This window comes from Kogia breviceps, chromosome 11, assembly GCF_026419965.1.
Source record: "Kogia breviceps isolate mKogBre1 chromosome 11, mKogBre1 haplotype 1, whole genome shotgun sequence".
In the NCBI taxonomy this organism is placed as follows: Eukaryota; Metazoa; Chordata; class Mammalia; order Artiodactyla; family Physeteridae; genus Kogia; species Kogia breviceps.
The window spans coordinates 93,196,596-93,209,575 of NC_081320.1; the positions used below are offsets into that span (position 1 = coordinate 93,196,596).

General features: G+C 47.8%; 1 protein-coding gene across 2 annotated transcripts; it reads right to left on the reverse strand.

Annotated features, from left to right (window-relative positions):
- Positions 1-1,399: 1,399 nt before the first annotated feature.
- Positions 1,400-5,918, reverse strand: LRATD1 (LRAT domain containing 1). 2 transcript variants are annotated; one of them, XM_059079023.2, is made up of 2 exons: positions 5,600-5,918; positions 1,400-4,633 (listed from the first exon to the last, which is right to left on the reverse strand). In XM_059079023.2, exon 2 carries the CDS (start codon positions 4,595-4,597, stop codon positions 3,716-3,718), a length of 882 nt encoding a protein of 293 aa, XP_058935006.1. In that variant the 5' UTR covers positions 4,598-4,633; positions 5,600-5,918; the 3' UTR covers positions 1,400-3,715. The 2 variants fall into 2 exon arrangements, with proteins under 2 accessions (XP_058935006.1, XP_058935005.1); XM_059079022.2 differs by having other exon boundaries at positions 5,530-5,855.
- Between the last annotated feature and the right edge of the window lie 7,062 nt (positions 5,919-12,980).

The following is a 12,980-nucleotide window of genomic DNA, read 5'->3' on the forward strand; positions in this document are numbered from 1 at the left end:
AAGCACACACACAACATAATCAATAAGGTAATGTTCGAAAACTGTTAGGATAAACGGATTACTCGGGTAATTCTTTTGTAAACACCAATAGCATGCCTTTCTGGAAAAAAAAATATTATTCAAACAAAAGTGTTCACCACAGAAACATGACACAAAGAGGAAGATAAACATCAAGATTCTGAAAGTCTAGTAAAACCAGGTAACATCATTGAACTTACAGCTGCTTCTGTGTTTGATGTTCTAATCTGGCACAAGTGTTTTATAACTTTCAGTGACTTGATGGTACTGCTTCATTTAATAAAATACAGTCATGAGAGGCATTTAAATTTTTAAATACTGAGGAACTTTATATCTATTTGGCTCATTAATATACTTTTAATTTTTTAAAAAAGAAATGCAATACATGTAACTTCTACAGAATTTTTTTTTTATATATACAAAGATATACTTTGAGAATAACAGTGTTTCAGGACTGGTTTTGTTTAAAGTAAGCCTAACCTCCCTTCTCCCCATTCCACCTCCTTTTTTTTCTTAATTACCAAATGTGTAGCAAAGCACTCCTTGAAGTAAAAATATTCATCGTTTTTTAGTAGTTTGCTTTTCAGAATCACCTTCTGAAAGTGAGAAAGAATGGGGGGGGGTAATATGGATAGTTTTCTTCTACACCACATCACTGACGGGACCGACCACCAGCTAGGCCACACTCAACATCATGGAAGTTACTATGAAGCTCTGTTCTCTTGAGGATAACGAAAACCCAGACTAAATCCCTGACTTCTATTAAAACGTCAGGAGGCTTTTGGCTTAGTTTCTATAACTCTGATAACATCGAGATATTATATCTGCTCATAATAAAAATCAAGTCTACTGGTACCATCTTCCAAGAGACCTTCCACCTTCTTGCTGTTATTCCCATTGAGAACGTCCTAAAAACAGACACGTTTTCCAGCATAAAACTATTAGACAATATCTTGATAATAGCCTCCTCATGCGTACTACAATTAGAATTATTCTGCCACTGGTTATTATTAACATGGACCAACAGATAACAAATATTTCAGGAGTAATATAAGGAATATACAGACCTTTCAAGTTCCCTTTGTAACTAGTGTTTTTCTATCGTGAATTTGTAGAAGTATCATCAGCAACCCAATCCTCAATAGACCAATATAGTCATGAGTGCTACTTTGGCTGACAAACTCTTATTTTTATTGCTAATCTAGTCTCAGCAAGTTATCAAGCTAAGCCTCTGTTATAGTGACCCTCTTAGGAAGAGCAAAATCAGATTATGTGCCATCAGAGGAAATAAATCTCAGCTGTGAGAGACCATTCATTTCTTTTGCTAAAGTCCCACCCTCTGAGTGACAGGTAGAAGACAAAATGTCAAGAAGGAGTCCTGTTCGAACAAATGCTTAGGATGGTATTTAATACGGCAGAGAGCCAAGATACAGTAGGAGGACACAGTAAAGAATGTGGGCTGTGTAGATACAATAAAGAATTTCGGTTTAGGATCCGACATCTGTTGTTTGAAAGGGGAATAAGTTAGGGAAATAAATGATTTCCAGTTCTCCATACATGCAGATGTTAAGTTCGTTATTACAAAAGTTTTGCTGTTGTATGTGCTGAAAGAAAAGCGTAGGCATTTAAACATTTTTTAAAAAATAAATCACTCAGTAGGCTTAAGAAAAATACTCTAGTTCATAGTTCATTGAGCTGACCTTTTGAGTCAAGATCAGGGAATGAATCCAGGCTGAAAACCAAAAAACAAAACAGAGATGAATCATTTTACCATGAAAACAAACAAAAGAAAGGCATTTCCAGTCGCAGCTAACCTCGACTAGTTTTTATTGCATTATTTTTGAAATGCCAAGAAACTGGCTTTGGCCATAATATTTGCTGTCCAACTAAATCACAACTGTCAGTAGGCGACTGCTTGCAACAATTAGCTAAACACCGTTATCTGACAAATTCCCCTGGAAGGGATGGGACGTAGATGCTGGAGGTGGGTCTGACCCACACTGAATCAAGTAACAGTTAATCAGGCTGGGGCTGCAGCACAGGAGAGAAGTTGGTAAGTCCTTACCCAAGGAAGGGGTTTCAAACAGCCTTAATTTTTTGAAAACCATACGATCATCCTGATCCTAGAAGTTCTTTCCGGTTTTCAGGAATGCATTGTGGGGCTGGCTAAAGAGAAGGGGGAAAAAGCCACCAATTCTACATTCGTTTTTTAAGAAGATTAGGGGGAGAGGAAGAAAAATAGAAATGCGATTGTGGAATGGTAGTGGTATACAACATCGAGAAATTAACATCATGGAACCTGCTAACAATTTCCACCGAAGCAGTAAACCCCTTAACTGACGGAAATTCAGCACAATATACACATGGATTAACAACTCCACCATTACTAGGGCTGCCGTTAAAGCCAAAAAATTAACTACAATATTCAAAAACAGAATTCTCATAAGGTTTGAGAAAAATAGAGTGAAAAGGCAAGGTTAGCTAAGCTCTTAGCTAAATCCACTCTTAATGGCCCCCAGTATTTAAACTATCATGGATTAAAGCCATGAAAATAAAAATTTCAATTTGAAATTTTATTAGCATGTTGCTAAAATGGTCAATAAAAAAACATCAACACGATAGGCTTTGTTGACATATTTGGACAACTGCTCTCTCGATTTTAAGACTTTATTTCCACTTTCCCACCTTCTGAGATTTCTGTGTTAGGAAAAGCCAAACTAAATACACTGGCTATGGTGCTGTAATAACGCTGGTTTCTGGAATGTTGCCATGTCTTTCCCCTCCGTCTCCTCCAAACCCTTTAAAACTGTGGTTATTTTTGAAACGCAGCCCAAGGAGGGAGCCATCTAGGGTTGAGAACAAGCGCCCTTTTCACAGATTCAAGTTCGCGGACACCTGGCGAGCCTTCTCCTGGCCATGGGGGCGGGGCCGGCTCTCCTCATCCAATTCGCTGCGCCCTTATCCTCCGGGGACCGGGAAGGCATCCCTTCTGCCAGCAAGGGAGACTCACAGGCAAATGCCGGTGGGGAGTGGCGTTCGCTTCCCTCGGTGGAAAGAACGGGAAGCAAACACTGTCTCTAGCTTAGCCCGGAGCCTGGGATACAATGTCAGGAGACCAGGGACTGAAGAGCTGAAAAAGTCCCGGGCAGCCTCGGGATAACCCGGAGTCCCGAAGTGCTTGCTCTCTAGTGGAATTATTCACAAGTGCATGAGGGACAGGCTCGATTTCTTGGAAATCCTTTAGTCTGGGGACACATCCATACTGGAGCTGAACTGTGCCCTGAAAGGATCAATTCTCACCTCCCACCGGTCTGTGTGTGCGCGTTTGGGGCGGTGACTGTCCCTTTCTAGCAGGTCGGGTTTTGGTCACTAGACCAGTGACTCTTGGGGGGAGGCCTTGTCCCTGCTCCCCTCGGCCCGTTCTCCTCTCCCCACTTACGACTCAAGGGGCAAGCGCACGCTGGGTCTCCCAGCGTGGGGGTCTCGGCCGGGCGGGCGCGGCCCCTTCAGTCCCGGGGCCAGTTCCTGGGACTACCTGCCACTTGCCAGAAAGATGCGAGGCTGCAGCCCGGGCGCTGGCCGCTGCCGGCGGCCACTCAAGGGGGTCGGGGGGTGCTGAATCGCCGGCCTGGAAGCCCGCGTGCGGGGGAGGGAGCGGGGCGCGGGGAGACTGGAGGGGCGGGCGGCTCCCCCCAGGCTACTCCTTGTCGTCCACAAGGTCGGCGAGCTCCTGGAGGACACGCAGGCGGCCGCTGGCGTCGATGCGGCGCTTCTCGCGGATGAGGTCTTCCAGGCTGTGAAACCTGGCCGTGTGCACCTTGTTCTCACCCAGGTGCGCCTTGAGATAGTACTGCTGCTGCGGGGACTGCGTGCCGGCCGGCACCTCCCCTCCCGCCTTGAACTCCCGCTTGCCGAAGCGGCACCAAGCGGCGAAGCTCTCCGAGTTCGTCCAGCAGATCTCCTCGCTCTTGAGGCCCAGGTGGCCGCAGGCGTTCTGCACCACCAGCTCGGCCACCAGCGGGCGGTAGCGGTACCAGCTATTCACCACCCGGCCCACGTTGGCCGCGCCCGCCTCGTACAGGCTGTCCTGGCGGATCTCGCCTTGGTGCAGGTGGATGATCTGCCCGCCGCCCACGTAGACGGCCCAGTGCGGGGCGGGCGCGGGCGGCTCTGGCGCGGGCTGCAGGCACAACAGCTCCAGCAGGTCGCCGGGCTCGCAGAGCGCGGGCAGCGCCGTGACCGCGTAGACGCTCAGGTCGGCGCCCTGAGGGCCGCCGCTCATTTTGGAAAAGATGCATTCCTGGCCCCGAAAGGCGGAGAAGTGAGTTTCGTTGAGGACCAGCTGGTGCAGCAGGTGGTGGTGGCGGCGACGGCTAGGGCTCTCCGGGCAGGGAGCGCGGCCCGGGGAGGCCTTCACGCCAAACTTGTCGGGCTGGCCTCGTTCGTCCAGGTCCTCCTCCTCATCCGAGAAGAAGTAGGCGACCCCGACCCGCAGCTCGTCCTTCTCGATCCCCGACGGGTCCCCGGTGGGCAACTCGCTGTAGCTAAGGTGGGTGATGCGGTCCAGTTGGTTGCCCATCAATGAGGCGGCGAGGCCGGGGCCAGAAGCGGGGATCTGCGGGAGCACAGAGGAGACGCAGAGACACGATCAGAGCCGCGCTGCCCCTCCCCAGGACGCGCAGTGCCCCCGGGACCTGGCCGCCCCCCGCGCCTGTACTCGAGTCAACCGCCTCCCCGGGGCCAGGACCGGTACGGGAGCCGGCAGTCCGGCGGGCGCGAGCGGACGCCACCACGCAGCCTCGGACCTCGTACGGGAACCCGGCCCAACGCCCACAAGAGACGAGGCGGGAGCGCGGGAGGGCGTGCGGGGTCCCAGTGGGAAGGACAGCGCGGGGTGTGGCAGCGTGGGAGTCGGGACACCCAGGAAGGGACGGAGGGGTGGGTTGGAGGAAAGGAGGAGCGCCCCAGGCCGCCGAGCTCGGAGCGCGCGGCGCTCACATTTTCAGCCGCCCCCCTCCCCAGCCCAGCTCTCGGTTTTACCCTGGGTCCCTGCTCCTCCCCGACAGCGCCTCGCGCAACGACCATCGGACACGCTCACGGGCACCCACTTGACACCAGCAACATTTTGCACACTTGGAGTCCAGACACTGACAGGCTGGTACACCGGTGTGCTGATGTCACGTACAATGACAAACCTTCGCGACGACACACTCAGACCCGCACCTTCGTACACGATTCCAACCCCACGCTGGCACGCTCGCCGGTGCACGTACACCCACGCACCCGGGCACACTTGCCCACACAGGCAGGTGCACTCTGCCCCTTAGTTCTCTCGCCTTCTCCCCAGCAGAGCCAATCTGGCTGCGCCAGGGCGAGGCTGCTCTGTCTAAAATAACCTAACAAAGAGGCAAGGGGAGGATGGGGGAAGCCAGTGCGGTGTGTGTGTGCCCGTGTGGGTGCGGGTTGTGTGGCGAGGCCCACTTTCAGCCAGAAGTCCCCTCTCCCTCCTACCCGGCACAGGGTCCAAACAATCGGACGAAGAAAACACGTTTCCAAGGCAAAGAAAGCTGCCTCTTCGTACCCGTGATTTCCCTGCTCCCGAAACCCCAAACTCCTTTAAAGTCTCCTGGTCCCCATGGGTGCTGCGGAGGTGGTGGTGACGAGCGTGTCCTGGGCGGCGCGTGGGGCTGCGGCTCGGCTCTGCCCCGCGCGGATCCGTGCGGTGCGGTCCCCGCCGCGATGCCCGTGCGCCTGCCGGTCCGCGTTGGCAGGGGCGCCGGCTCCACCTGGGCAGTCTCGACTCCGTTCTCGTTTCCTACAGCCCAGCCGACGACTCTAAGTAGCCAAAGCAGCTGGCTCCAGGGCCCGCCCCCGGACGCGCTCATTGGTTGGGGCGGATGCCCAGGGCTCGTCAATCTCCGCCGGAGGGGGAGGGGAGCAGGGGCGGGTCTCCAGCGCGCGCTCCGCGCCGCCCCGCCCCGCCCCGCCCTGCCCCCCGCACACCGGAGCGCGCGCCGCCCCCGGGAGCTAGGTGTGAGCGCCGGCCGGGAGCGCGCGAGGGGCGGGGCGCTTCCGTACGGCGGCTCGGCCCGCTTCCACCCAGCAGCTTCGCCTACCGATCGTGACTGGGCGCGCCATCCACCCGCGTTCTCTGTTCCCCAGCGCACCCCGAGCCTTTTGCTCGGCCCGGGGCGGGGAACGACGTTGTCAGAGGCGGGCACCCAGGGCCCCGCTGAGGACCCCTGAGCCTGGGTTCCTCAGGGCCCCTGGGCTGGTCCTCGGCGCACAGACTGTTTCCTGCCGCGCACCGATCCCTTTGAAATCGTGCCTGCGGTGTTCGGTTCATCTCCTTTGACCTGTGTGGAGCTGCTGACCCAGTGCTGGCGCCTGGTTTAAAAGGAGCGCGGTGTTAAACGCGAATGAAAAGTCGGAGCCTTAACCAACCCCCTCCCTGACTGGGCCTGAGTTTGGCCTGCAATGATCTGTCTGTGACGGGGGCACATCACGAATGTTGACGGTGGGACATAATCTTGTTTTCCAACCCCCAGAACTGCCATTGCTAAGGGATTTCTGTTTGGTTTCGTAGGAGAAGGGTGTCCAGCAGTAATTAATGATTGCATTCCTGGATGGAAAGTTAATGAATGTGCTCTGGATATGGGATGCTGAAAGATGACTTTCACACAAGTGAAATTTTTGATCAACAGTTTAAAAAGCTTATAACGTTAAGTCCTGAAGAGTTCTTAGACATCTAATTCTACTTTCAAGACTGGGCTCCAGTAGCTTCTCGGTGGAGCCTACTCTCTTTACCCAGGGAAAACTGGGTGCTTCCTCTTTGTGCCCCCTTGGCAGCTGGTACAAACTCTTAGTGCTCTCATCCCATTTTATTACACATCTCTGTTGACTTTCTTCCTCTTTACAAAGTGAATGCCTTGAGGATTGACTTGTGTTCTACATAATTTTGTATTCTGGACCTTTTTAACAGCACTGGTATAAAATGGTTTCCATCAGCAGTAACGAAAATGAAAACATTCAACAAGTATTGACCACTTACAAGTTGCTAGGCACTACAGTTTGATGTTTAAGTAAATGACTTAATCTCCCTGCCTCTGTAGGGGATTCACTAACATCCCCATTGCAACAAATGAGAAACTGAGGCCCAAATACCAGCGCCAGCAATCTATCCAGGGTCTATGGGATTTCAGGACCAGTCTTTAACCCGGCTCTACTGTTGGTTGAATGAATAAAATCGTGTTGCATAAGGTAAGAAAACTGGTGTTCCAGAGAAGTTAGCAGATCGGCCCCAGGTTACATGAGGACTGATATATATTATAAAAAATTTTTTTGATAGATGATTCTGCTTAAATTGCAGAGTCTCCAGTTCATGTTTGCTTTCTGAAGGCCTCTGTGTACCCCACAGCCTCCAAATACAGTGATTTATCAGATTAGATGGTTAATAAGTATTGATGGAAAAAGTGGCTTTAAAATGACCATCTGTATATATTTGATGTGCATAAATCTTGTAAAAAATTTTGCCATTGAGGCTTCTCTGGTGGCGCAATGGTTGAGAGTTCACCTGCCGATGCAGGGGATGCGGGTTCGTGACCCGGTCCGGGAAGATCCCACATGCCGCGGAGCGGCTGGGCCTGTGAACCATGGCCGCTGAGCCTGCGCGTCCAGAGCCTGTGGTCCGCAACAGGAGAGGCCACAGCAGTGAGAGGCCCGCGTACTGCAAAAAAAGAAAAAAAAAATTTTTTTTGCCATCCTTGGAACTGACCACAGCTTGTGATGACCTTTTTTATACTTGCTATAAATAATAAACAACTCATTTTGGCCCTGAAGCCCAGAGAATCGAACAAGTGGCTTCAGAGATCAAAAGTGAGTTATTGGCCTGGTTATAAACTGGACTTCAGGGATCTCTGTGAGGAGTATCTGAAGAGTTCATTACTCGTGTCTGAGAGGAGCTCAATGAAAGTAGCTCAGGGCTTGACACGGAATAATTTTTTTATCCTCTGTCCATCCCAAGATCAAATCCTGTGCACAAACATTTACAACATATTTGCATGGGATGCTGTGTTCTGTCCTACCTGTCCTATTCCGCCCTACTCCAGACTACAGAGTAAGCAGGCTGCTCTTCTTTGCTTAACTTGCCTTCATTCAAAAGGATAATTAACATAAAATGTTGTCAGGACTTTGAGATACAGTGCCAAAAGTTTGAAATATCAATATGCAATATTTTGAATCTCCTTTCCATCCCCTCCCCCTGCCAGGATAAGAGGCTTACTGCTTTAGTAATCACCAGGGAAAATAAATGCCCTGAGAATCCCCCCCCCCCCACTGCCCCATGGTCCCCTTGAAACAGAAGGCAGAGAACATATTAAGTCTCTGAGGCATGGGGAAGAAAGGACTAAAAGTAAACTAAGGAACATGCAGCTACTCTTTTTGACATTTTGGCAATTAGAAGGATAACAAAGTAAGAAATAGGCCAATCAGATATCTATATTAGAAAACCCAATTTTTATTTTCATTACAAAATATTGTTTGCTAATCGTTTTGTCTATTATTTCTTACCCCATCCTGCCTTCTTTCACACTGAGGAAATACAGTGTCACCAGAGGAAGAATACAGTCATCAAAAGAGCAGACTCAAGAAGCCAACTACTGTAGTTTGAATTCTACTTCAATATTTTGGTTCTGGATAACTTCAAGTAAGTTACTTAACTTTTCCAGGAGTCAGTTTCTTCATATGTAAGTTGTGGGTAAATAGTATCTATCTCATTGCGTTGTGAGTTCATGCAGGCAAGTATGCTTGGCACATAGTAAGCTCTCAATCAATGCTACGTATTGTTATTGTTGTTGTTGTTGTTGGAAGAGGGGAGAGAGGAGAGGGTCCCATGTTCTACTTGCTATGATGACTGTCCAGTTCTGTCTCTCCTTTGCCTCAGGCAAAAGTTAACCCTAGATGAAGTGTCCAAGGCTGTCCCTGGCCAGGGTGTGGCACTGCTTCTGTCTTAAGGTGGTGATTGCTCTGTCTATCCTGAGACTAATTTAAAGTCTGCAACTCTGTATAGATTTCTGTGTGTGAGCCCTGGGGCTGATTACATCCTGTATCCCATAGTATTTTGAATTGTTTTTAAGTGAGTACTTCATGGTTTGAGGAATATATATGGACAATGGTAAGCAGAGGAGTGATAAGGAGTCAATTATATGTGTGTTACCTTTTCTTTGGGTGCCATCTGGTGTATCATCCTCCTTATTTTCCTCTTGGTTCCTTCTTTAGCACTGTATGAAATACTTTCTCCCAGATTTTACTGACCAGGTCCTTGGCTCAAGCTGTCATCCTTTAAAATTGGCCCTCTAGGTAGGGGTTCAGAAGGAGTGTTCATTCTCTCCATCTGCTTTATATCATTGCTTTTGCTAAAAGTGTTTTTTCTGCTTTTAATTGTATGCCCATGTTTGTTTCTTTCTTTCTTTCACACCTCAAAAACCTACAGAAATTTCTGGAAAAAACCTTTCCTTTAGTGAGCAGGGAAGTTTATGTGACTCAGAAGATTGTAACCTCTCGGGAGATAAAAATGTCTGCTCGACTTTGCATGTGTAAACTTAAGAGAGTTGTCATTTGTTATTGTGATTGCAACAAAATTAGAGATAGGGGTAAATAATCACGTTCCCTTGAAGTTACATATTTTGTTGTCTGTATTCCCTCTAGGCTGTAAGATGAACTAGGTCAGGAATCATGTCTATTTTGCTCATTTTGTCTTTGTGCTACAAGCACAATGACTGGTGTATGGTATGCACTCAATACACATTTGCTAAATCCGTGCAGAACAAATGAGTGAATGAATCTAGATTACTTTCAGTTATAATGTCCTTATGATTTTCTATTTTGTTGTTTTATTATATGAACCTACAGCTCTTTAGTGCAATAATTTTAAGCAAAATATATTTCAAACATACACAAGTATTGTTCACTACAGCAGCTGCCTATTTTATTGTATGCCCTATTTTAGCATTTAACCTTTGGGGAACTGTCCCTTTCCCTGTCCTTGACCGCCTTAGGCAGTCAGCATACTCATCCTGATATCTTCTAAAGAACACTCTGTACCCATCTGGGGCAGAGGCAGTGCAGTGGCTCCACCAATCCCATTTCCTTTCCTTCTGCACACGCAGCTGAATGACATGTCCCCCCGTAATGTGCCCTTAGGTAGGTACCATGTGATGGAGTCTGGCCAATGGGATGTGGGTAGAAGTTTAGTGAGCCACTGACAGCATTGGCTCCAGAAGCTGAAACCATGAACATGACCTTCTCTGCACTTTCTTTCCCCATCTGGCCATATGTAGAGGATTCATGGTAGAACTCCAAGGTTCTGAAAGATGGAGGCACCACTAGATGGAGGGAAGTCCGGGTTCCTCAGTGGCTGTCTGCATTGCATTGTGATGTGAGGGAGAAATAAGTCTTAATGAGTTAAGCCACCCAAAAAATGTTGTGGCTATTTGTAATAGCAGTTAGTCTATCCTGATAGGTATTCTCTCCTTTATTTTAGACCTGTGTTGGAACATCAAATATCCCATCCTTCCCCCTGCTCTTTCTCTCTTAGTGTCTGTTCTCACTGTTAAGATGTCTTTCCATTCATGGGATTCCTGCAAGGTCACAGCATGTTCATATCACCCAGTTTTTAAAGAAATCAACAATGGATGCATCAGTAGTACCCTCTAGGTACTACCCCATGTCTCCCTACTATTTTTTTTTTCTCTAAATTTCCATTAGTTTTGTTGTGACTAACTTACCCATCTTTCTAAATATCTCACTTGCCTTCTACTTCTTTTGGATCACAAAAATGGCAGCTAAGACTAGAGAGATTCCTAGTGACCTGCTTCCCCTTAACCTCTTGGCATGCACTGACACTCTGACTATCCATTTCTTCTTATGTGACCTCTTCCAAGTTTGGCTTCCACATTTTCACATTGTCTGAGTTCCTTCCTATAACTGGATGTTCTTATTAAAGTATTTTTAGTGGCTTCTTATCATTTTGCCATTAAAGACTCGAGAATGTTCTCCAGGTAAAAACCTTCAGCACTTGAAGGTTTAGTATTTTGCCGGACGTGGATTATACAAAGATGTTTCAGCCCCTCGTTACTCTCTCCACTGTGTTCTCTCCAGATTTTAGGAGAGTGCGTGCCTTTTGCATGATAGTGATGGTGGAGCTCTGGGTAGCCCTGGATCACTTTTACACACATGCTGTTAGCTCTGCCTTCTGAAAATGTCTTTCCCCACCTGCTTCATCTAGACTTGATTCAAAATGTATAATTCCTTCATGCATCAAGTCCTCCCATATGTCTGTCCCCTCACCATTCTAACTGAGAGCGTTTTTTTATGCTCCCATAGTTTCATGTATGTATTGGTCACGAGATGTATCGAGACACTTATAAAACCAAATTGGTATCATTGTTAGATTTTCTTCTCTTTCCTCCTTAATAGACTAAGAATCATTTGAGGAAAAGCCCCAAATCTAGTTCAAATCTGTAGTCCCTTTGCCGAGTGTGGCGTTTGGTGCTTAATGGATACTCATTAGATGCACCTTTGCCTGGCTCAGTGCCTGCATGAACGATGGTCACTGTTTCATTTACCGAGCTCGCGGTGTTTGTTTTTGTTTCAATTTTCACCAACCTGAGTACTCTGACACCTGGTACATGTTCTAAATTAGACGATGTACAAGATATACAGCATTGGGTTTCCACATTCTCCTCTGGCATCATCCGGGACCCTGATACAAATATAGATTCCCAGGCTCTGTCCCGGATGTAGTGAAATAATCTCAGGATGGGCTCTAGGGATCTGTGTTTTAAACAGTCTCGCCAAGCATTCTAGATGCAGCAGAGTAATTACTGGTCAAGCTCTACTCAAATGTAGGAAATTATTCGTATTCTCTTGGGACAGCCTTTGAAGCTATGTGCTTAATAATTACTTGGAATTAGGTACTCTAGACATTCTGTGGTCCATCTCTGATAGAAGCGAGCCTCCTTTTAGACTGCTCATACTAAGCTGGTAAATGTATATGTTTTCGTTCAAAGGTGCGTGAAGTCAAGTGGTTTTTTAAAAAGTTATATTGTAGTCGTGGGGCAGAGCTGAGGATTTTTCTCCCTTTTCTGTTGTTTGAACTCCTGTACTCCAGTTCGCTGTGCTAATAGGCTGTGGTTAGAGCAGAAACGTGAGTGAACGAGGAAACTCTTTGCTCCCAGGTGGTACATGCCTTGTTTGGCTGCTGACTGATTGATTGATTGATGAAAATCCTGGGTTTGCTTTTCGTATTGTTTCTGCATTCCCCTCCTGTCACTGTTCCTTTTCTGGCCCCATTCCTCTCAAAGACCAGTTCATCCCACTGGGCTCTGAATGTCATCCCCTCGTACCTCACTCTTTCAATCACCTCTTCTCTTCACCGTCATGTACGATCTTACTTTTTCTATTAGCGCCTTGCCAGTTGCATGTAAACACGTTTAAGTCTCTCCCACCTTAAAAGCATCCCCTGACTATACATCTCCCTTGAGACACACTCCTATCTTGAAAGAATTGTCAATACACCTTTACCCCACCCCACCACAGGCTGTCTTCTGCACCCATCATTCTATTGAACAGCTCTCGCCAGGGAGACAGTGATCCATTGGTATTGAACCTGATGGATACTTTTGAGTTCTTACCTTACTTGGCTTCCCAGAAGCGGGTGATGCAGCTGACCACCTCCTCCTTATTGACATAAGTTCTTCTTTCACTTTCCATTGTACATGCTCTCCCGGTTTCCCTTCGCTTCTCTGGCTGTTCCTCCTGCGATGTTTTGTGGGCTCATTTCCTTCAACGTGTCCTTTCAGTATTGATTTTCTTCAGAATTCTCTTCCCAGCTTCTCTTCCCAACGCATTCTCATCCTGTGATCTTGTCTGCTGCTTTGACTTTCATATCTTACCATGTCTTG